The following is a 25973-nucleotide window of genomic DNA, read 5'->3' on the forward strand; positions in this document are numbered from 1 at the left end:
AAAAATTCCTTTTCCATGTGGTGAAAACTCAGGATTTACTCTCATTAACAACTTTCATATATAACATACAACAGTGTTAATTATATTGATCAAGTAGTATATTATATCCCCAGTACTTGTTATCATATATAACTGGAAGTTTGTACTTTTTGATTCTCTTCATCTAAGCCCCTCCTCTCCCCACTCCCCAGATTCATGCTTCAGAAAGATCATTTAGACTGTGAGTTAGAAAACAGAAGAAAGCAGGATGAGATGGAAAGTGTGCTGGACACTTTCTGTTGGTCCTGCCAGAAATGCTCTCCCTCCACTCCACCTGTTCTGTGTCCCAGAAATTTGACCTGCGTGGACTCCAAGTGGCCCTAAAAGTTTTGCCTTTTAGGTGTCTCACTCTGGAGTAGAGTTAAGGCGGGGTGTTTTCCCATTTTATTTCCTTAATTGCTATCTGTTGGACCTAAAGGGCTTCTTCAGTTTCAGTTCAGTTCAGTTGCTCAGTCGTGTCTGACTCTTTGCAACCCCATGGACTGCAGCACACCAGGCCTCCCTGTCCATCACCAACTCCCAGAGTTTACCCAAACTCATGTCGATTGAGTCAGTGATGCCATCCAAGCATCTCATCCTCTGTTGTCCCCTTCTCCTCCTGCCTTCAATCTTTCCCAGCATCAGGGTCTTTTCAGGTGAGTCAGCTCTTTGCTTCAGGTGGCCAAACTATTGGAATTTCAGCTTCAACATCAGTCCTTCCAATGAATATTCAGGACTAATCTCCTTTAGGATGGACTGGTTGGATCTCCCTGCAGTCCAAGGGACTCTGGAGAGTCTTCTCCAACACCACAGTTCAAAAGCATCAATTCTTCGGCACTCAGCTTTCTTTATAGTCCAACTCTCACATCCATACATGATGACTGGAAACACCATAGCTTTGACTAGATGGACCTTTCTTGGCAAAATAATGTCTCTGCTTTTTAATATGCTGTCTAGGTTGGTCATTCCTTCCAAAGAGTAAGCATCTTTTAATTTCATGGCTGCAGTCACCATCTGCGGTGATTTTGGAGCCCCCCCAAGTAAAGTCTGCTACTATTTCCACTGTTTCCCCATCTATTTGCCATGAAGTGATGGGACCGGATGCCATGATCTTAGTTTTCTGAATGTTGAGTTTTAAGCCAACTTTTCCACTCTCCTCTTTCACTTTCATCAGGCAGCTCTTTAGTTCTTCTTCACTTTCTGTCATAAGGGTGGTGTCATCTGCATATCTGAGGTTGTTTCTTAGAGCCACCTTTATTCCCTTAAAAGAACAACCAAATAAAAGAGGGAATTCTTTGCTTGGTATCTTGAACCAGAACCTGGGGGTAGGGAAGGGAGAAGGCAAGACCAAGGGGATGGGACAGAGAGAGAAAGTGAAACCAGTTGCAGACTCAAGGTGGAGTTTTAGGTATCTAGAGGGAGAAATTAATTTAGGTATCTAGAGGGAAGAAATTAAAGAGTTCTTTTTTTCTACCGATGTGCTTATGTGTTCAACAGAATTTTTTTCTTTTTTGGCAATGTGCTGAACTTTGAATCTTGCTAAACACTAAAGACATAACTAAAGGAGGGAACATGCATTCATTCCACAACATCTGGAATGTGCCAGATACTGTAACGAAAGCTGGTCCCACCAAAGCTGGGTCAGCATCCACACCCCTCTGTCTTGTCTGCTGCTGAATTCTCCGTAACTGTATTATCCTACCACATAGTAGGTACTTGCTAGATACTTGTTCAATATATGAATATTAGGTGTTTTCTCCAGTGATATCTCATCTTCACAGGGGTGGGATGAAGTCTGCTTAGACTGTTTTTATTTTTCACTGATAATTATAGGATCAAGAGGCATCCTTATAAAATATAAATCTATACCTATCACTCCCTTGGTTCAAATATTAAACCTTTCAATGATCACCCAATAGCCTGAATTTATTGCTCTGTAAAATGGAGACAATAATATACTCAGCTCACAGGGTTACTTTAGGTTTAGATGAGATAGATGGATTACTGCTGGGCATGTGCTTAGTATGTGGTAGGTGAAGTGAAGTGAAGTGAAATCGCTCAGTTGTGTCTGACTCTTTGCGACCCCATGGTCTATAGCCCACCACCCTCCTCCATCCATAGAATTTTCCAGCCAAGAGTACTGGAGTGGGTTGCCATTTCCTTCTCCAGAGGATCTTCCCAACCCAGGGATCGAAACTGGGTCTCCCTCATTGTAGGCAGTCACTCAGTAAATTCTAGTTCCTTTGCTTCTCCAGTTTCCTAGCCTCACGTCCACCCACTGTTCTGGCCACATCAGATTCTTTATCAGTCCCACACAGATTTTGAACGTTCATACATTCGTGCCTCTGCTCCTGGTTTCCCTCTGCCTGGAATGCCTTCCCCATGTCTACCTAGCGAACTCTTCCTCACCCTCCAATCAGAGTTCACAGGTCTCCTCCTCTGTGAAACCTTCCCTCCCTCCCCACCCCAACTTTGCTTTCTGCTTCCAAAGTACCTTGTATGTGTCTCAGCTTTAGAGTTTGTAGTTCTGTTATAATTGTCTTTTTTTTCCCCTTGTGACAAATATTTATGCATAATTTTGTCTCTCTGTTTACGCTGTGACCTTGAGTGGGGCAGGGACCAAGTCTTTTCTGTGTTTGTAGAGTATTTGGAATGAATCTGGAGGAGGCTGGAAAGATGACAGGTAGAAGGATTAGTTTTGCAAAAACTGCTACTTCCCCTGAAACGAAAGGGAAGGCCCTGAAGATGAGTGATAGTTAGGAATGCAGGAAAAAATCTTTAAAGCAAAAGGGAAGGGGCCAAATCACAAGGGGAAATCTGGTTTGAGCGAGGAAGAGAAGAGGAGGCCACCAGGAGAGATGAGGAAGGTGAGGGAGGGGTGGGGCTGGAAGGGTCTGAGGGCCTGAGCCTTCCTAGGTGCGTGAGGCCTGTAGGAGGGACTCAGTGCCTGGACTGGCGAGAGGGGGTTTGGGGGCTGCAGGGACGAAAAACCTGTCTCCACCTGGAACCAAGCCAATAGCCTTCAGTCTAGCAGGAAGTAGCTGGAGGAAGAGGGAAGGTTCGCTGTGATGCGGATGAGGAGGGCTAAAGCCAGAGCAGTGGTATGGACCACTATGAAAAGGATGGCAGGGAGCTTTGGCAGTGATGCAATCCTCGCAAAGTATGGCATGAGTGGCAGAGCAAAGGTAGCTGGAGAGGAAGCCCTGGTAGGTGTGTCTGCGCCACGACCTGTTCCAGCTGGCATCCTCGATGAGTGCATCAACGTGACTGTGTCACAGGTGGGAGCTTAGGGGAAAAGCATCACCTACACCTCGGCTTCCTCTGCTCCAGGCTGTTGGGCTCAGCTTTTCAGATGGTTTCATAGCGTAGGAAGCAGCCCTGACAACTATGATCAGGTGATGCTTTAGAAACAACAAACCTGTTTCTAAGCTGGAGTACTTTGTTACAAACAACAGACATTGTGAGCAATTTAATGGGGAAAAAAAGGAATTTACTCAAAGGGTATAGAGCTGACAGGAAGCCTGGTAACCTGCATATGGAAAAATAGATTGTAACCTAGGAAGGCCAGGCAGCAGGCACTACAGCCAAGTTCATGCCTCAGGAGCACTCTGGCATGACCACCGTCACCATGGTAGGGATAGGCCCCCCTCTACCGCAACCCTCAAGGGACCCACTGTGGTTAGACACCTACTGTGTCCATTCCTGTTGTGTGTGAGCTCAGTTGTGTCTGACTCTGTGACCCCAGTCTCCTCTGTCCGTTACTGTTACTCCTGGGGATCTTCCTGGCCCAGGGATCAAACCTGTGTCTCTTTAGTCTCCTGCATTGGCAAGCGTGGTCTTTACCACCATACCACCTGGTAAGCCCATCCGTTCCTGAGAATAATTCTAAACTTGTCAGTATGTTTTTGTGTCATCCCCTGAAGATTCAAAGTTCAGAGAGGAGTGGCCACGTGGCTGAGCCTAGGTCACATGTCATGTTCTGGCTGCCCTGGGGCAGGGAGAAGACTACCTCTGTGGTTCAGCTTCCCCAGTCTCAGCGAAACTGCATAAAATGGGGCATTACCCCAAACAGAAACTTCTAGACTGTTAGAGCTAGAAAGGACCTTTGAATTGGTCTTTGAATAGACCACTCTATTGTAGTGGCCTGATCTAGGAGTATTCATTAGAATTCCTGTGGCATTATAAAAAATTTACATGCTGGCATCCCACCCCCAGTTTTTTGGTTCAGTAGATCTGAGAAGGGACTTTGGCATATATGTGTATATGTGTGTGTGTGTGTCTTTCTGAAATGCTCCCCAGGTTGAGAACTGATGAACTTGAGCACTCTTGTTTTTAAAGATGAGGTGACTGAGGCCCAGAGAGAGTTTATCTGTTAGAAATTATATAAGTTAGGGGCTTCCCTGGTGGCTCAGGGGTAAAGAATCCTCCTGCCAATGCAGGAGACACGTTCAATCCCTGATCCAGAAAGATCCCACATGCCATGGAGCAGCTAAGCCCATGCACCACAACAGGTAAGTCCATGTGCCACAACTACTGAAACTCACACATCCTAGAGCCTGTGCTCCACAAGAGAAGCCACTGCAATGAGAAGCCCATGCACCACAACTAGAGGGTAGCCCCTGCTCTCCCCAACAAGAGAAAGCCCTTGAAGCAACAAAGACACCAGTACAGCCAAAAATAAATAAGTAATTTTTTGACTCTTTGTGACTCCATGGACTGTAACTCACCAGGCTCCTCTCTCCATGGAACTCTCCAGGCAAGAATACTGCAGTGGGTTGCCATTTCCTTTTCCAGGGGATCTTCCCCACCCAGGGATTGAACCCAGGTCTCCTGCATTACAGGCAGATTCTTTATCATTTGAGCTACCAGGGAAGCCCAGCAAAAGGGAGAAAGTGGTCATGACCAATTCTAGATCTCCTGGCTTTTGATCTAGTACTACTCTGAACTCTTGCTTTTTCCCACTGCAAAAAGAAATCTCCTGTCTTTATTCATATCTAAGAAGGCATGCTATACTTCTATGGTTCAGCTTCTCCAATAGTAAACAGACTCCAGATTAAGAGCCCCAAACTGTCAAGAGTGAACAACCTACACCAAGGGCCTCATCTCTAACGGTAATTGGCTTGATCTCTGGACCACAGGCCCCCCCCCCCCCCCCCCCGTCACAATCTGGCCAAAGTGTCCTCAAGAACCTAAAGTGGGAAATGAAACAAAGAGGACCTCGGGATGAAGGACAGCCTGGCTAAGACCATACTTCTGTGTTTGGCAGGATTCGGACTGTCTGGGCCTCTGTGCACACAAGCCCTTGTTTCAATTACTCATTGACCCTTCTTCAATTCTTCACTGTCCTGTAGCCATCTGGTTCTCATTTTGGGAATCCACGTCTTTCTTTTCTCTGCTGTCTGACTTCCACCAATCACTTTGCCTTGGACTGGTTTACTATCAGCTCAGACACTGTTTCCAGGCAATCTCATGGAAACCCAGGGCCTCTGATCCCTTCCATTACATTATGTACTTTTTTTATTTTGCTTTTTTTATTTTGCTCTCCTTATGAAACTATAAAGATTCCCAACAGGAAATGCCATTTGCTTAATGCCTTCCTGCTCCCAATCTACTTTAAGTGCAAAGAAAAAAAAGCAAAGGGTGGGAGAATTGCTGTAGTGGGACCGTCTCTCTGTCAGAGGGAAGCCATTGTTTCTCCCACACCCTCTGCATCCAGAAAGGGCCCTGGCACCAAAGTCTGAGCACCTCATTCAGTGACTAAGTCAAGGAGGAATGGCGTGGTCAGAGCTGTTCTTCAGGAAGTAACTCTAGAGCTATGGAGGATGGATTGGAGGAAGAGTGTCTGTGGGTAGGGAGACAATTGATAGAAGCTATTGCAATAATCTAGGTGAGAGAATGATGAGACTGAATTGGGCAGTGGGAATGGGATGAAGAGGAGAGGATAGGTAGGAAAACGTTCATTTTGGTGGAAGAATTGACAGGACTAAGAAACTGACAGATGGGGGGAGTGAGGGAAAAGTAAAGATTACCAGGTTTGGAGCTTGAGGAACTGGAAGAATAGCACCTTTACTAGAAATATCCGGTCCCATCACTTCATGGCAAATAGATGGGGAAACAGTGGAAACAGTGGCAGACTATTTTTTGGGGCTCCAAAATCACTGCAGATGGTGACTGCAGCCATGAAATTAAAAGACACTTACTCCTTGGAAGGAAAGTTAGGGCCAACCTAGATAGCATATTAAAAAGCAGAGACATTACTTTGCCAAGAAAGGTCCGTCTAGTCAAGGCTATGGTTTTCCCAGTCATCATGTATGAATGTGAGAGTTGGACTATAAAGCAAGCTGAGCGCTGAAGAATTGATGCTTTTGAACTGTGGTGTTGGAGAAGACCCTTGAGAGTCCCTTGGACTGCAAGGAGATCCAATCAGTCCATCCTATAGGAGATCAGTCCTGAGTGTTCATTGGAAGGACTGATGTTGAAGCTGAAACTCCAATACTTTGGCCACCTGATGTGAAGAGCTGACTCATTTAAAAAGACCTTGATGCTGGGAAAGATTGAGGGCAGGAGGAGAAGGGGAGGACAGAGGATGAGGTGGTTGGATGGCATTACTGACTCTATGGACACGGGTTTGGGTAGACTCCAGCAGTTGGTGATGGACAGGGAGGCCTGGCGTGCTGCAGTTCATGGGGTTGCAAAAAGTCAGACACGACTCAGCGACTGAACTGAACTGAACTAGAATGAGGCAAATCAGAAAAACTGTTTTGAAAGGAGGGTGGAAGACAATGACTTTAGTTTGGTACATGAGGGATGCAGATATCCAAAACAATGTTTCCATCAGACAGTGGACTATACAGGGCTGGACTCAGGAGGTCTGGACAGCAAGTATCAATTCGGGAGTTTCAGCTGGAAGAAAATGTGACATAGGGTAGGGGCTGGGGGGCAATACACGGCAAGAAGTGAGAAGAGGACTGAGGTCTGAGGCTCGAGGAATAACCATATTTAAGCCCCTAAAACAAGCGGGAGGACTCAAAAGCTGAAAAAGAGCTGAGGGCGGAAAAAAATTCAAGGAAACTGTGGTTTTTCCCAGCCAAGGGAGGGAAATTTCAGGAAGGAATTTGAAGAGAGCGTATACTGAGATGTGAACTGACAAGAAGCCGCTAGTAGGACTAGTCTCAAGTCACAACAGCTAACCTCACAATAAATGAAGCACTGAGGCAGGGTTCTGGATAATTCACGTACTCCTCACTCTCTTTAGCCTAAGTTATCAGGATACTGCAGGATAAATACGTGTAATAACTTCATAAAGTTTAATATCGCTCAGAATTTCCAAATAAATCCCCACAGTTCTCAACATAATTGGGTTAAGAGGAAGTGGCAAAGACTAGAAAGCAAGGCCGAGGACCAGATATATAAAGGATAACTAATAAATATTAATGAGGTTTCACCTCCCGCCAACCCGACCCGGGGAGAACGACGTGGGGGGGCCCGCCCCTCATGAATATGTATACAGCGCTGCCCACCGCCCACTGCCCCGCCCTCTACTCTTCTCCCTCGCAACGGACTCTCCCTACAAACGGGAAACAAGATGGCGGCGGCAGGTCCGAGTACTCGGGCTTCTTCCGCGGCGGCGGCGGCAGCTCTGAGTCGGCGGGGTCGGCGGGGCCGCTGTGACGAGATGGCGGCAGCCAAAACGGGGACCCCGGGCCCGGCCGCTGGCCCCGCTCTGCTGGTGTTGCCGCCACCGTTGCTGCAGCCGCCGTCACCGCCGCGGCCGGAGGAGTCGGACTGCGCCGGGTGCCTAGAGACCCCGGGGGAGGCGGCGGCCCTGCCGTGCGGCCACTCGCTGTGCCGAGGCTGCGCCCAACGCGCTGCCGACGCGGCGGGCCCGGGTTGCCCACGCTGCCGCGCCCGCGGAGCGGGCTGGGCCCGCCGTCGGGCCCGCGACGACTGGCAGGCCGACGCGGAGGTGCTGGGCGAGCGCGCCCGCCGCGGCCCACCGGAGCGCTGCCGCCCGCGTCGGGACGGGGGCGCGGCCGCCGCGGGGCCCAGGCCGGAGCAGGAGTCGCGCGCCGCGCCCGCGGAGCCAGGTGGAGCTTTCCCTCCTCCCGTTGGGGTCCGGAGCGAGGCCGCCGCGCCCCGGCCTGGCCTGCTTAGAGGGTGGAGGGTCCCAGGCCCTACTCGAGCGGGTGTAAAGAGTTCTCGTGGGGTTGGAACCGGGCTCTGCCCAGTTTCAGTTTGTGTTTCTGAATTTTGAACTTCGGAATGAAGTACAGGCACGATGTGTTTGGAGTCAGAAGTTTGGAGGGAATCAGCATTTCTTGGAACAAGTTAGGGCCAGATTGGAATTGGTGAGTGGAGGAGGGTACCAAACTTCGCAGCGGCCGTGGTCGCTCCGAGAAGTGCTTGGTTTAGTGTTGGGTGAAGAGCGTGGGCTTGTGAAAATGTGACTCCTGAGCCTGAGTGGGTCTGTGAGAGGTGTGGAGTATACGAAGTTTAGGGGGCACATTGATTTCGAAGATGTGAAGGGAGCTTTTCAGACTTGAGGGTAGAGTGGGTTGAGAGTATGAGCTCATATGTGCAGTTTTCACAGAATCTTGAAAAACATATGCTTAGCAAGAGCTTGGCGTGTAGAGAAGTAATAAGTAACTGCTATTTATATTTATAATAATACTAATAATAAGCTCCAGTAGTGCTCTGCAGAAAAAGACGGATGGGGTTTAAAAGTTTTGGAAGTCGAGATTGGTTGGCGGCGGCTGCTTCTGTCTCCATGGCAGTGTAAGTTTCCTACTATTTTCCTGCCAGTTACAGGTCTGTTGAAGGACTGTTGTTGCCTTCGACGGCTTTGCCTCCCCTCCCCGCCCCGCAGCAGCCTGCCACTCTGGTGCTGAGCTTGACAGAGAAAGTGCCCTTTCTCTGTCACAAAACAAAATTATGTTATAACTTAGGACTCAGACATCCAGTCAACACAACGGCTAGAGTTCTTTGATAAAAGCTTACCTAGGAAGCGATTTTTCAAGAAACATAATTAGGAAACGCCAGATATTTGCACCTTTTGTGTCGGGAATTCTGCCATGTGTTATTTTCAGTAGGGAAAAAGAGGCATTGCTTGTATATGAAAGTTCAGTCCCTAAAAACTACAGGTTCCGGAATGCAGTCTGTTTTGATTCAAGCAGTCAGATACCTGCCACTATCCTAGGATACCTTTTATTTCTATGTCTTACTTTCTATGTACCTTCCTATCACTTTTAAGCTTAATAACATCCTTATGAGATAGGCACTTTTATTGCCGTTTACACCTGGAACTGAGGCCAAGAGAGGTTGAGTAACTTGCCCAAGGATGAAAACCAGTTCCATCTGATTCCTGCTCAGATAAGATGAAGGACTTCCCAAACATCATCTGATTTTTGAATGCGTGTGATGATCTCCTATGCTGTTTAATATGCCTCAAATTCTGAGATTATGGTAAAAAAATAAGAGAATATTTCTCTGGTCTTCCTACTCGTACTATAGGTTTATATGGTTAAGTAAAAAAGAAATTTGTTTCCAAAACCTGGGCTCCTTTGTCAAATAACAGGTCTGAGATTTGAACCATAAGAGGACATATGACTTGATGATTGGTGCGAACTTTTTCCTTGAAGAAACTTGTGTATCAGTGATTAAGAAAAATGATAGAAAATGAGATTCCAAATTAGGCTCTTTTGAGCCACTGGGTTAGGGTTAGGGTAACCAATTACTTTATATGTTTGTATGAGGACCATCATGAAAAATATTTTTCCTTAAATGTTCTTATTGTTGGATCATTGAGTGTATATAATTATATACTTGTTAAGTCAAAACATTATAGAAGAATATCGCTGAATAGAGTTTGGGAATAATAACCTAGCTTTAGCAGGTTGTCTAGATCTCTTGCGTTTATGTGCAATATGTTAAAATTTAAGACTTTAATAGACAATTCACATAATTCAAACAAAAATAAAAGAAAGTGTACAATGAAAAGGTTCCTGCTATCCCTTTCTTGATTTTTCCATTTTCACCAGAGATTCATGTTTATTCTTCCAATTTCTTTGTGCTTATACATGGAAATTCAAATATTTTATTTTTTTATCTTTTTACACAAAAGGTTATGTATTATATATACTGTTCTGTAACTTGCTTTTTTTTTTCATATAACAATACATGATGGATATCTTTTCATATCAGTACATAGAAGGTTTTCTTGTTTCTACTTATAGTTACAAAGAATTTCATTGAATGGATGTAACATAATTTACTTAATCATCCACTGGGGGATATTTAGACTGTTTCCAATGTTTTGCCATTATAAATTATTGTTTATAACATTGTTATACAATGTTTATGTACAGTTTTATGAAGCGTTCGCCTGTAGCTTTCATCAGATTCTCAAAGGGTTGCAGAGAAAAAGATTAAGAATTTTTGTTTTAACCCAGGTCCCTCATTCTACAGAAGAGAGAGCTGAAGCCCAGAACAGAGTGACCAGGTCATTGTAGGTTAGTAGCAGATAACAAGGGCTGAAAGGCTAAACTTTACATAAGGGCTAAAACATAACCTAACTCACAGTTAAATATTCATGATGGCTTTTATTTTATGTATTTATTTTTAGTTGCCTTGGATCTTGTTGCTGCAAGTGGGCTTTCTCTTACTGCATCAAGCAGGGACCACTCTTAGTTTGGTGCGGGAGCTTCTCATTGTGGTGGCTTCTCTTGTTGCAGAGCACAGGGTCTAGGCACTCAGACTTCAGTAATTGTCGTGCTCGGGCTGCGTCGTTGTGGCACAGGGGTTTAGTTGCCCTGTGTGGCATGTGGAATATTCCTGGGCCAGGGATAGAACCTGTGTCCCCTGCATTGTCAGGCGGATTCTTATACACTGTACTACCAGGGAAGTCCCATGATGGCTTTTAATAAAAAAAAGTAAAAAACACCAGCTTCATAAATATTTACATTACACTTTTATGAGTGGGAAACAACAGAATTAGCAATGTTGTTATACTTCAGTATATTCTGAAGTATATTGCTTAGCAGTATTCTTTTGGCGTACTTAGGTCTGTTGATAAAAGAAAGGGTAGTCCTGCTTTGTAAAACTGGAAGTGAAATTTTGTAGTAAAGTCACTGGTATTTAAGTGAAATTCTTAGTTTTTTTTCTTTTTTGAATTTCTTGAAGCCCTGTGACTCTTTCGAAATTGAATCAAATTGAATTTTTTTCTGAAAAAAAGTGCAAGAGTTTGTGTGTGTGTGTTGAAAATTTTGGTTATGCTGGTGATGTATTTGTTTTTGTCAGCTTTTTGGCAATCTTTAAAGTTCAGAACCTTAAGAACTTCTGTATAAAATGTTTTACTTTATTCTTATATACATTTTCAATTTGCTTTTGAATACCATATCAGTTGATTTGTGCAGCCCTGATCATTTCAAGATGAACCTAGATTTCAACTTTGTGTTCTTTGAGGATCTGCAGCTCATTGTTTGTCTTGACATATAAAGTATTTGGACCATCTTGAGCAATATTCCGCAAATATGTAATGAGTGTCTGCTCTGTGCCAGACACTGTTCTAGAGCCTTGGGTGACATCAGTGAATGAAATATTTGGAAATCCTTCCCTCTTAGAACTTATATTCTAAATTTAGAAACAATCCTGCTCCACTGATTTTGTTTTTAATGTTTATTTATTTATTTGGCTGCACTGGATTTTAGTTGTGGCATGTGGGCTCCAGATCACTTGGACTCAATAGTGCTGGTACTTGGGCTTAGTTGCTCTGTGGCATGTGGGATCTTAGTTGCCCAACCAGGGATCAAACCTGTGTCCCCTGCATTGCAAGGCAGATTCTTGCAAGGTCCAGGGGTTAACCTGGACCACCAGGAGGGTCCGTGGTCCATTGTTTTTTTTTTTTTTTTTTTAATTTACCACATGGTACATAGGTAGATTTGCAACTGTAAGAACATTTAAGCCTCGTTGATAATAATTAATTTTAAGAAGTTATTTAGTTTTCTGATTTGAGATCAAGGATGATAATTCTAAATTATGCTGCCTTTGTACTTGAAACCAATATCTTTTAGGCCAGTTCTTTTTCTTTTTGCCATGGGTAATTATTGAAGAGAAAAGGTAGTCAAAGGCTGATGAATCTTTCAGATTGACAGTTTAACTTTTTTTTCTTTGTAGTGTTAAAATGCATTTCATAAATTGAATAAATCAAAAAAAATTGAATAGTGCCCCATTTATTCCTTCCCTTTATCCCATCCCAACCTCCCTCTTCACTTAGGGTTAACATTTATACATTTAAAAAATTTCCTCTTTCTGTGAAAAGCAAGTAGTTCTGGTTTATTACTCAGTTGGCAGATAGTGTTTGCTATGTGTGCAACCTAAATTGCGTTTAGGACTAGCGAATAATGAAATCATGTGATTGTAGTGTAAAAGGACAGGAATTTCCCTTGTCTGAAGGGATTTGTCTTAAGATATATAACATGACTCAACTTTTTATCCATACTAACACATATTCCAGAATTTGAGTGTCCTCATGTGTCTTACTAATGTGGAAATACATTCTTTGTGTTTTTTAGAACTCAGGATGAGATTGCCTTATAAACTAAGCCTTAATCACCATTGACAGAATAGCTTCTTGCTATAGGCTTCAGGATTGAGGAGCAGGAATTTAGGTGGTATTTGTTTTTCATTCATATTTCCACTTTCTAACTTCCATTTAATCTTAGAAGACTTGCCTGCCTTGAATTCATTTGTATTTGAGTTTGCTTTAGTGTAGGATGTGGGAAAAAATTGCCAAATTTCATTTCACTAATTTAGTGAGCATTTAGGGCACACACTTGTGTAAGATAATACAGTAAAAATGATGAATAAGACATGGTTCATGTCCTTTAAGATTCTCGAGTCTGGCTGGGGCAGCACACCGTATCAAATAATAATACCAAGTGGTAGGTAAATGCATAATTCCAGGAAGAGTAGAGTAGTGGGGTAACTGACAGTCGTTTGAGGAAACTTGAGGAAGGCACTTGCACTGTGTATTGGAAAAAGTGTAGGAATTTACCAGGTGAAGGAGGAGAGGATGTCCATTCCTGGCAGAAGAACCTGCATGTACAAAGGCATGAAGGCACTTGGCATATTCAGATATGACAGGAAGTTAAATATAGATGGAATGTGGGGCTGCAGTGGGGAAGGAGGAGAGAAGAGACTACAGAAGTTGGTTCATGAAGGTCATGGTATGTCATGCTGAAGGAATTTGGTACTTTATCCTATAGACAGTGTGGAGCCCTTGAAAATATTTAAGTAATGGCATGACATTGTCATAACATGCTTTAGAAAGACAGTGTTGGTTGGAGTGTGGAGGAAACGTGAATAGAAATTGGAGGAAGGGAGTTAGGGGACTATTTTAGTAGTTCAGACAAGAGATGAGTAAGGGCTAAAGAAGTGACTTTGGAGATGTTTCCTTTAGTTATTCATTAATTTAGTAACAATTTCAGGTGAGGGCCTTCTGTGTACTAGGCACTGCAAATAGAAATAAAACATAATTCTGCCTCTTAAGGTCAGTGTAGTTAAGAAGATTGATATATAAGCATGCAGCTGGGATGTGGAGTAATAAATGCAATAACTAATGCAAGATATAATTGTAGAAGGCAGTACGGTATATATTAATAGGGCAAGTTAATGGAGCAGGATCTGGAGACACTGTGTTCAAATTCCAGGTCTGCCATTTATAGCTGTTTGTCTTTGGGCAGTCGCTTAACTTCTCTGTACCTTAGTTTCCTCATTTTGAAAATGGAGATAGTAATGGTAACAAAATTGTAAGGTTGTTGTTAAGACTAACTGAATTATTACAGTGAGTTATTAACATATAAAGAGCTCAACAAATGTTAGCTCTTTTCACAAAAAAAGAGAACCTAGCTTGGATGGGTCAGCAGTGGCTTCAGTGAAAGGCAGACACTTGACCATGAATATTCAGTAGGTGGATGAAGGCAGGATAAAAGTGAGGGAAATCTGTACATTTAAAAGCATTGAAGTTGCTCAGTCATGTCTGACTCTTTGTGATCACATGGACTATAGCCTACCAGGCTCCTCCTTCCATGGGAAGAGTACTGGAGTGGGTTGCCATTTCCTTCTCCAGGGGATCTTCCCAACCCAGGAATCGAACCCAGGTCTCCCACATTGCAGGCAGACGCTTTACCATCTGAGTCACTAGGGAAGCCCTAATAAAAAAAAGCATAGGAGTATTAAACAAAAGGAGAGTTGTAGGGATTGCAAATATGGATAGTTTTTGAGCACAGAGTATGTGTGGGAGAGTGGAGGGAGGCAGAATTGCAGAAATAAGCAGTTTCTGAATAATAGTGGACTCTGAATGCCATGCTAAGAAGAGTTTGAAAGAGGAGCGCATCTTTGCATTTTAAAGAGATCACTCCTATAGGGAATAATGTAGCAAATGGATTGGAGATCCCGGATTTCTTCTAGCAAGATGAGTCACGGAGATTAGCTAAAGACTCTGTTGCTACAGGTATCCAGAAAAGCTGGGTGATAAACAAGAGTTCTTTTACATTAAATGCATTTCTGAGTTTTCAGGAAAGACAGAAAGATATTTACGTTCCAAAAAAAAAAAAAAAAAAAAAGTGAAACTAAAACCCAGAACTTCATTAAGCCCTTGAGCTCATGCTGTGTTGCCTTGGACAAGGATGAAGGAATGGAGTGAAGGGTTATTTCTAGCTTTTTATTCCTAGTAATTGAGTTTTAACTGGGTGGAAAAAGGAACCAAGACCAAGACTTTTTCATCAAGCTGGGATTTTTGATGTGCTGCATCCTAGGTGAAAGGGTGAGATAAAGAAAAATCTCCCCGTTGACACAAATATCGTAAATAAGAAATCTTGTCTTGGTTTGCCTGGACTCCATACAAAGAGAAAATGGAAAAAAGCTTCTCTGAGGAATTGAAGTACAAGACCTGTGCCTTGTTCATATTTGGGACCTGAATTTGTATTATACAGTTCAGGTATCTTCATGCTGAGAAATTAATATAAAAGCTAGCTTCAAGCTAGTGATACCCCTGGATCATCTGGAGAAAGGAAAGACTTGAAGGGGTACTCCCATATCCTGGGCCACAAGGAATTCTCCCAGAAGAAATAAACTCAGCAGAAGATAAATTTATAATTAAAAGTGACACACAAGGAAACCCATTTTCTACCACAAATGAGAATCAGCAGATAAAACAAGCACGATTATAGCTCTAGGAACTGGAATAGTAGAATAGCAGTTTGAAAGGTAATTTAAATTAGCCTATTTTAAGTGATGAGACATTAAAAATTAATTGACAGCCCAATAAATGCATAAGACATGAAACATACCTTTGAAAAAGAATTAAATATAATGAAAAATACAATCAGGTTAAAAAAATAAATGAACCCTGACTATTCATTGGAAGGATTGATGCTGAAGCTCCAGTACTTTGGCCACCTGATGCAAAGAGCTGATTCATTCAGAAAGACCCTGATGCTGGGAAAGATTGAAGACAAAAGGAGAAGAGTACAGCAGAGGATAAGATGGATAGATAGCATCACCAACTCAATGGACGTGAATCTGAGCAAACTCTGGGAGATAGTGAAGGACAGGAAAGCCTGGTGTGCTGCAGTCCCTGGGTTGCAAAGAATCAGACACGACTTAGCGGCTGAACAACAACAACAAATAAGCAATAGTCTACACAGATGAAGAGAAAATAGTAAGCTGGGAGTTAGGTATGAGGAAATCCTAAGAATGCAGAATAGTAAGATGAAGGAAAATATGAAGGAGGTAGGGAAATGAAAAACTGAACAAGAAGACCCAACATCTAATAGCAATTTCAGAAGGAGAAAAATAAAATGAGGGAGACATGGAATTAAAAGAGATGAGAATTTTTTTGAATTAATAAAAGACAGTGAATTTTTAAGTTTAAGGTTCATGAGAGCCTAGTAAGGATTAAACAAGCAAACCAAAATAAACCCACAACTAAATACATTGCGATGAAGTTGCAGAACACCAAAGACACTTTAAAAAGCAACCAAAAAGGAAAGAGGACCAAGAATTGGGCTGAGAGCAGATGTCTCTGTGAGAAAAACCAGAAGACAGACTGATAGCTTCCAAGTGCTGAGAGAGATCTGAATTTCATACTCAGCTGAGTTATCATTCAAGAGTGAAATCGAGAGTATTTCCAAATGAACAAAAAGATGGAGAATTTACTGTACTGTTTCTGAAACAACTATTATGTGAAAGTATGCACTTCTGGAAGAAAGAAATGTAGCTTAGAGGAGAGGCTAGGATACAAGAAATCATAATGAACAAATAAATTGGTTAGGTAAACTAAGCATTGACTGTATAAAACAAAAACAATTATGGTTGATTTGTGAGGGCTAAAACTTAAGTGGAACTAAAATACCAGATGATAAAGTGTAAGCTGGGAGGGAAAGTGGTCAGCATTAAAGAGTTATATATAGTTCAGGAGGAGGATACAGAGATTGATTAACTTTAGGCTTTCAGTCAAATGCATATTAAAAATTTAAGCATAACCACTAAAAGAAATACAATGTATAACTTGATCTACTATACATATATAGAACCATACACTTCCCAAATTCTTTTTAATGTAAAATATTTATGTAACTAGGCACAAAAAATTTCATCAAATTCCAGAGCTTGATATATAATCCATGTTTTCTGACCCCAATACGATAAAATTAGAAACTAATGACAAATATTGATATGACTGATTCCCCTCACCTCCTAACTTTTTAATTTAAAAATTAAAAGCAAAAATAAACTAAAAATGTATGGATTGGACTTCCCTGATGGTACAGTAGATAAAAATCTGCCTGCGAATATAGGGTAACATGGGTTCTATCTCTGGTCTGGGATAAAATTTAAGTGCCTATATCATATTTCATTGAATCTTAGAAAAGCACTGTATTTGGAAAGCAATAGTCCATCTCATGATGATGACATCTTAAGATTCAATGAAATATAGGCACTTAAATATGGGCACATATTTATAAAAGGAAGTGAAGTAATAGATTATTAGAATATTCCTGTGACTTTGTATTCACAGTCTGATTTTTCTAAATTACTCTCTGGTGGAGTCATAGAGGTTTGTGTTTTCCTATATAGTATTGCTCACTATGTCATTGAAAGCATTGGTGAAGAACATTTCTTAAGCGATCCCCAGCATTTTCTTCAAACTGCTGACACTCATCCAGTTTTGATTCTGATGTTTTCTTGAACTGGCCAGAAGGTATCAACAGAAGGTTTTCAGGTGAGACTCATAGTTCTTTCTCAGATGGTCTGTAAAGGTTTGTTGACTAACATTGAGAAGTTACAATAGTCTAGTCATACCACCAGAGATAACTATCAAATAACTACTACTTTTGCAAGCTTATTCTTTATGTTAGTACATATATAAACAGTGACAGTGGCACCATCCCTGCTTTCTGACAATGATTGTAAGGCTAATTGTAAGAAATATCCCAGTTTCAGCAATATTAATATGAAAAAGTTGATGTCCTTTTTGAATAGAAAAAAAGCTGAAAATTACTTAGGTAAGTGGCCAACTGAAGAAGCTAGAAAAGTAACAGATTAAGCCCAAAGGAAGTAGAAGATAGGAAAGAATAAAGAATAGAAATTAATAGAGTAGAAAACAGTGAAGAGGATTCAGTTCAGTTGCTCAGTCGTGTCTGACTCTTCGCAGCCCCGTGGACTGCAGCATCCCAGGCCTCCTTGTCCATCACCAACTCTTGGAGTTTACTCAAACTCAATGTCCATTGAGTTCGTGATGCCATCCAACCATCTCATCCTCTGTCATCCCCTTCTCCTCCTGCCTTCAATCTTTCCCACCGTCAGGATCTTTTCTGATGAGTCAGTTCTTTGCATCAGGTGGCCAAAGTATTGGAGTTTCAGTTTCAGCATCAGTTCTTCCAATGAATATTCACAACTGATTTCCTTTAGGATGGACTGGTTGGATCTCCTTGCAGTCCAAGGGACTCTCAAGAGTCTTCTCCAACACAACAGTTCAAAAGCATAAATTCTTTGGCACTCAGCTTTCTTTATGGTCCAACTCTCACATCCATACATGACTACTGGAAAAACCATAGCTTTGATTAGACAGACCTTTGTTGGCAAAGTAATGTCTCTGCTTTTTAATATGCTATCTAGGTTGGTCATAACTTTTCTTCCAAGGAGCAAGTGTCTTTTAATTTCATGGCTGCAGTCACCATTTGCAGTGATTTTGGAGCCCCCAAAATAAAGTCTGTCACTGTTTCCATTGTTTCCCCATCTATTTACCATGAATTGATGGGACTGGATGCCATGATCTTAGTTTTCTGAATGTTGAGCTTTAAGCCAACCTTTTCACTTTCCTCTTTCACTTTCATCAAGAGGCTCTTTAGTTCCTCACTTTCTGCCATAAGTGTGGTGTCATCTGCATATCGGAAGTTACTGATATTTCTCCCAGCCATCTTGATTCCAGCTTGTGCTTCATCCAGTCTAGCATTTCTCATGATGTACTCTGCATATAAGTTAAATAAGCAGGGTGACAATATACAGCCTTGACTTACTCCTTTCCTGATTTCGAACAAGTCTGTTGTTCCATGTCCAGTTCTAACTGTTGCTTCTTGACCTACATACAGATTTCTCAGGAGGCAGGTCAGGTCATCTGGTATTCCCCTCTCTTGAAGAATATTCCACAGTTTGTTGTGATCCACATAGTCAAAGGCTTTGGCATAGTCAATAAAACAGAAGTAGATGTTTTTCTGGAATCTCTTGCTTTTTCAAAGAGGACTAATAAACCCCAAATCTAATTCACTGAAAATGTTAATATAGGCTCTGTATTATAGACAAATCTCAGGCAAGATTGATCAAGGAAAAAAAAAAAAAGAAAGCGTAAATAATATTAGAAATGAAGCAGGAAATATGGCTGTAAATGTCAGGATTTTTGAAAACCCATACACGTAGAATATGGATTCTATGTGTATGGGTTATGCCCATGAGTTTTAAAAATTGTATAAAACAATCAGTTTCCTAAAAAATACAACTTAACTGCAGCTGAGTCAAGAGTAAGTAGAACTTATTAATCGAAATGTAATTAAAAAAACGAATGGAACAAATAGTAAAATCTATCCACTGAGTAATATGTGAATGCAATGAGCAAAATCTAGAATGTGGAAAAGTACAGGACAGGTGGCAATTTTTTTTCCTCACGAGTAACTGAAGAAGAAGAAGAAAGCAAGCCATAGAAGGGAGACCTGGAACTTCCCTCTTACCTGGCAGTCCAGTTGTTAAGAGCCTGTCTGTCAATGGCGGGGACACAGGTTTGATACCTGGTCTGGGAAGATTCCACATGCCACGGGGCAGCTCAGCTTGCGTGCTGCAACTACTGAAGCTCCTGTGTCCTAAAGCCCATGTTTTGCAACAGAAGCCACCACAGTGAAAAACCCATGCACTGCAACTACTGCTACAGAGGAGCTCCTGCTCGCCACAACTAGAGAAAGCCTGAGCGCACCAATGAAAACCCAGTGCAGCCAAAAAAAAACGAAAACCTGCAGATTAAAAGATGCCACCAATTTAAGTGTATGGACTAATTTGGATTCTTATTTGAAAAACTATAAAGATATTTGTTGGACTTTAAATACTGACTGGATGTTGGTATTAAGTTATCAGATTTTTAATGTGACAGTTTTTTGGTTACATATTTTAAAAGAGTCATTATTTTTAAGAGATGCTAAGTTTAGAAGTTAGATGATATGGTGTCTGGGATTTCTTCAAAATAATTCATTCAAGGGGAGAGAGGACAAGCACGATTAGGGAAATAAGATGAAATAAGATTGACGATTGACTGCTGAAGCTGGGTGAGGAGTATGTTGGGGCTCATCGTACTGGTCTCTCTAATACTTGAGACATTTTTATGGTAAAAAGCAGGAAAAGATTCTACCCATTAAAGAAACACAAGGTACAGATGGTTTTACAGGTTACTCAGATATAGATGGATAATCCTTGTACAGACCATTTCAGGGAATAAAAAATGTTTCTAGACTCATTTCAGGGGGCTTTTACAGTGTGATATCAAAATCACACAAAGACAATATAAGAAAGGAACAATATAGGCCAGTCCAAGTGAAATCTGCACTAGTTTAGTAGTGTAATTTTTTTTTTTTAAATCACAATCAAGTAGTAGTATTCTGGGAATGAGAGTTCAGCTTAATATTAAGACTCTAGTGTAATTTACCATGTTGTTAAAGAAGAGTAAAACCATATCATCTAAGTAGATGCTCAAGAGCATTTGATAGTATTTATTGTTCATTTATTAATTTTAAAAGCTAGAACACTTGGAATAGGAAATTTTTTTTTTTAATTTTAATTTTTTTAGTGGAATTTGTCAATACAAATGATTAGTGGCCAAGAACACTGAACCAGGGTTAAATAGTTAACAGGTCCAAAAAAGTAATTGAAGAGTCCAGTAATATGTCCTCATATATTTGAATTTGATATAGGACAGGTGGCATTACAAATTAGTGGGGCAAAGGTATTTTCAGTTGTGGATGGTTAGCTTATAGAGAACAAGAAAACATCTTTACTTCACACCATACACGAAAACTTAATAGCAAATGGATAAAAGGTCAAGCTGTAAAACTTAGAAAATACTAACAGTATCTATAATGGGATAGGAAAAAATCTTTATACAAATAAGAAATGCAGAATAAAGGAAACGATTAATAATCTGGTCACATTAAAATCAAAACTTCGTATGATAAGAGATGAAGTAGGGAGATGGACCACAGCATGGGAGAAGATATTTCCAATGTAATAACTAACCAAAGATTAATGTCCAAAATATATGAAGAACTCCAAATCATTATGACAGACACCTCATTAGAAAAATGGTGAGGGAATTTGAATAGACATTTCACAAAAAAGGGAAACTGAAAGACCAATAAAACATCTGGAATGATGTTCGCTATCGTTAGTAATTAGGGATGAGATCTAGAATACCAGGGGAAGATAGACCTTATACAGATATAGGGATGTTTCTCCCAACTCTGTACTCATTACTGTCCAGTGTTTGAGAGTTAAGTTTCTAGTAAATCAAGACATTCTTCTTTAGTTTCATTATTCAGATATTTAAAGACCAGGATTGTTTCCATCTAAATTTTTCAGTTATATTTCTCAAATTCATCTCTCTGGTCTTCTATCTTCCTTTCCCAAATTTTTGGTCATACTACATTACTTAGAGTTCTTGTAATATAGAATGCTTTTTGAAACCTTTTTGACCTTTTGTCTGCCTTGAATATTCTTCCCTCTTATCCTTCTGTCAGATTATACTCAGGTGAAACAAGTACTCTGAATTTTTTCTCATAGAGGAGTTGATTATCTTCCTTTGTGCCACCATGCAAGTATGTGTATTGGTCATGTCACTGGATTTCAGTTCCTTGTTTGTGTGTCTGTCTCTGACATTGCATTGAACTCTCTGAGGTCAGGGACTATATCTTTGTGTATTCAGCACTTAACATGGTACCTAGACTGTGTTAGATACTCAGTAAACATTTAATATATTAAAAAATCCTTAAAAAGATTTTTGAATATATATCATGATTCCTTTACCCTTCTGCTCGTCTTTAAATATGCCACTCAGAATTGACCCTCATGCTTTAAATAATGCCTGACCAGTGCAAAAAAAAAAAAAATGTAGTGGGGTTTACTGTTTCTCCATCTGGATGCTAAATTCCTTTTTTAAAAAAGTTATATAACAACTGGTTCTATTTTTTATTTTTAAAAATGATTTTACAAAAAAAAATGATTTTACTTATATTTTTGGCTGTTGCTGGTCTTTGTTGCTGTATGAGCTTTTCTCTAGTTGTGGCAAGTGGAGGCTGCTCTCTAGCTGTGGTGCCTGGGCCTCTCGTTGCCGAGGCTTCTCTTGCTGAGGAACACAGGCTCTAGGCTTGAGGCCTCAGTAGTTGCAGTGCCTGAGCTCTAGAGCACAGGCTCAGTAGTTGTGGCGTGCGGGCTTAGTTGCTCTGCGACATGTGGGATCTTCACAGAGCAAGGATCAAACCTGTGTCTCCTGCGTTGGCAGACAGAATCTTTACCCCTGAGCCACCAGGGAAACTCCAGGATGCTAAATTCTTACTAATACTGCCAAAAGTTGCATTGGCCTTGCTTATCCTGAAATTGCAGGCATTAGAACTTCTTTTTTTTTTTTTTATAAACTGCTATTAAGCCAGTCTTCCTCATCAGAGGTATGTACACTTAAATTTTTCAGCCTGAAGACAACTTTTATCCAGTTTTGGTTTTTATTTTTCTAAATAGCAGTGGAACTATTTTTCCTTAACTGATGTCTTGCCATTTCTCTTGTGTTTCATCTAGTGTTTGTTTCTGTAAAACTATTATGGTAAAACCTCAAAATACTGGACTCTGTTAATTTGAAGTTGACTTTGACTTTACTGAAGTTTACCCGGGCTTCCCAGGTGGCACTGGTGGTAAAGAATCCACCTGTCAAAGCAGGAGACATATATACGCAGGTTCAAAAGTTTACCTTTGCCTTCACTGTAAAGAAAAACTTTACAAATTGATCTTCTTTCGGACAACAAATTCTTTAAAAGAACTTCGTACAAAGTGGTGCTGGTATTAAAGCACTTTCTCACTGGTTCATTCAACAAAAAAAATTTTTAAGTCTCTGTTTTATATATACTATACCTAGAGATCATCCCCATGGGTTCAAGAAAATCTCCTAGTTTGAGGAATCAGAGGCAGAAACAAGTAATTATAACACAGATAATAAAGCCTGCCAATACTGAGTTAAGTGCAGAATGTTGCGAGGGCCTGCAGAAGAGAGGGCAATAAACAGGGCTTTGAACTAACTACAGTGAAAAAGAGAAAAACATTGTGGGAAGAGAAAGGGTCATATGTACAGTCAGAGAGAGACTGGGTCTGGCATATCTAGGAACAGTGATTGTGTGAAGACTGGGAAGGGGAGAGTATTGAGGTATTGTGGAAATGTGGCTGGAGTGATAGTCTTGGTCTTGTTTATAAATCTTGGAGGCAGAGGGAAACCAATGAAAGTTATTAAGCAGGAGGATGGTAGGATCAGATCTCTGTAAAGAACTAGGAAAGCAGTATTAGAGATAGATAGAAAAAGAGTCTTAGAGACAGGCCAGTTAGGCTACCATTTAACAGTCTGTACCAAGAAAGTACTGGAAGATTAGATGATAAGGTAGGTATTACTGTTAGGTAGGTATTACTCCCATTTTATGGATGAAGAAACAGGCTTCACAAGGATAAATACTGGTAATTACAAAGCCCGTGGATAGTAGATTTGAATGCAGGTTGATATGGTTCCACATCCTACACTCTAAGAGCAGAAATTAAGCCCAAAGGCATTTTTATCAGGGTGTTTGTGGATATAGTGATGGAGACAGCCACATGGTCTTGGTCTGTAGGACCTTCGTCTCTGCAGCATTCCTATACCTACATTTGCTTTTGTGACCTCTTTTATTGTGTGCCTCATGCTTTGACTGTGCTGATCCAGTATGGGCTGCCTTGCTCTGCGTTATTGTTTGGGCCGTTGCTGGATTCAGCAAGGAATTTTACACTTTGACTCTACTCTTCACACTTTGACTCAACTGTTATTTAATACCTGCTTTTGCAAATTCTACTCTCTTACTTTGTCTTTCTCTAATCCAGGTGTGTTAATCTATGTGGGTTGTGACAACAGAATACCATGGACTGGGTGGCTTATAAAAAACAGAAATTATTTCTTAGTCTTAGAGTGTGGCAAGTCAAAAATCAAGACTGGTAGACTCAGTGTCTCGTGAGGGCCTGCCTCCTGGTTCATAGATGGCTATCTTCTTGCTGTGTCCTCACTTGGTGGAAGGGGCAAAGGAGCTCTCTGGGGTCTCTTTTACAAGAACCCTAACCTTTCATGAGAGCTTTTTGCCCTTGTGACCTAGTCACTTTTCCAAGACCTCACCAAACACCATCATGTTGGGGATTCAGTTTCAATGTGTGAATTTTGTGGGGGACACAACATTCAATCTATAGCACCAGGGTTAGGAAATTATATTCAGCAGGCCAGATCCAGCCTCCTGCTTATTTTAGTAAATTTTTACTGGAACACAGCCATGCTTGTTTATATTGTCTATGACTGCTTTCATGCTACAATGGTAGAATTGAGAGACTGTCTTGGTCGGCAAAGCTGGGTATTTACTATCTGGCCGTGAGTCCACAAAGCCTTAGGCTGCTTAAGACTCCTTTGTTTTAAAAAAAAAAAAAAAAAGACTCCTTTGTTATTCCTTCCAGATCAAGTTACAAATCATGTTAATTTTTTAAACTAAGGAAGCAAGATACAACTTGGAATTTGAAAATTTATTGTTAATTTTCATTAACAGTTAATAAGCACTATATATATAGAAAAAAAAAATCTCTGATGCCATTTTTTTCATTAAATTCCTTATACTTTCCTACAAGTCTGAGAAATTGCTATCCCTGAAAAGATTAAGTAGAATTTTTCCTTTTAAGGAAGTATCTAACATTTAATAATTATCAGTTATATATCCAACATTGTATAAAGCATTACTTTAAATCATGTCATTTAATCGTTTATAACAATTTATTTGAGGATTGGGGAAACTGAGGGCTAGACAAGTTGTATTGTGCTGAGTGCACATTGGTAAGTGATGGAATCTGGTTGGTCTCCACAGCCTGGGATCTTTCTGTTTATGGAAGTTACCAGGCAGACATGTGTGGATGGTAAAGTGCTGTAACTGTGTATGGGGAAGATCCTGCCCAAATTTGGCATTGTTACCCCATAAACTTAAGGAACATTGTATTCCCCAAGCATGCTGGATAACTGGGGTTTTATTGTTTATTAATAATTTTACTTTATTAATAATATTAAATATGGTAGTATTATCCTTGTTGTTGACAGGATGAGTTTAGATTTCTTAAACTAGTTTGGCCCCAACCTACCCTTTCTGGCCTATACCACCTCCTACATAAACTTTCTGCTAGGGTAGAACATATTTATTTACTATCCAGCTTTCATGCTTAAAAAAATTAAAATTGTGGTAATAAAAGCATAATTCACAACTTACCATCTTAACCTTTTAAGTGTGCCGTTCAGTAGTGTTACCACACTCTTGGTCATGCTTTGTTGTTCACATGAATTGCTCTTCCTCCATCTTCTGACTTATCTAAGTTTTACCAGTTAGACTCAGCTTCATCCCACCTTCCCAAAGCCTTGCCTCTCCTTCCCAGGCTTTGTTCTCTTGTTCCTACTGATGTCTATTGCAGCGTTTGCTTGTAAGATGCATTTGGCAGTTGTTCATTTTGTGATTTTGCACCTGTCATTGTCTCTATAATTATTTAAATCTCTTACAACTTTTTATGACTTTGTCTTAACTAATAAGCTCTATTAATAAGTGCTTTGGGGAAAGGGTCTTGTGCCTTTTTTTCGTGTATTTTCTCTTCCCACAGCACCTCCCTCTTCCTCACTGCTCACTTCCCTTTTTAACTTCCTGATCTCTGATCATGGTTTCCATTATTCTGACACACTTATGTATGATAACTTGATATGTTATCACTAACATTTTCTTCTCCCTTTGTGACTTCTATAATTATATTACTATTTCTTTTCCATTTGTTATTGCTGTTTCCATATTTAATGTTCTTGAAATTATAAGGCATACTCAGTCTAGCGACTTGCATAGTTAGCCTAGTCATTCCCTCAGTATTCGATATTTAGGTTATAATCAGTCCTTGTTTTGCAATTGTGAACAATGTTGCAATGAAAATCTTCTTACATAAAGTTTTTCTATACTTTAGATTATTTTCTTAGATTGCTAGAAATTATTCAGTTCAGTTCAGTCGCTCAGTCATGTCCAACTCTTTGCGACCCCATGAACAGCGCAGCATGCCAGGCCTCCCTCTCGATCACCAAC

General features: G+C 40.7%; 1 protein-coding gene across 1 annotated transcript in view; it reads left to right on the forward strand.

Moving 5' to 3' along the window:
* Positions 1-7603: 7603 nt before the first annotated feature.
* Positions 7604-25973, forward strand: part of RNF169 (ring finger protein 169) — an 82295-nt gene continuing 63925 nt past the window's right edge. The window contains exon 1 of the mRNA XM_061150341.1: positions 7604-8105. Within this exon, the coding sequence (XP_061006324.1) occupies positions 7604-8105 (502 nt within the window). The remainder of the gene's footprint in view (positions 8106-25973) is intronic.

Source organism: Dama dama, chromosome 1 (genome assembly GCF_033118175.1).
Source record: "Dama dama isolate Ldn47 chromosome 1, ASM3311817v1, whole genome shotgun sequence".
Lineage (NCBI taxonomy): Eukaryota > Metazoa > Chordata > Mammalia > Artiodactyla > Cervidae > Dama > Dama dama.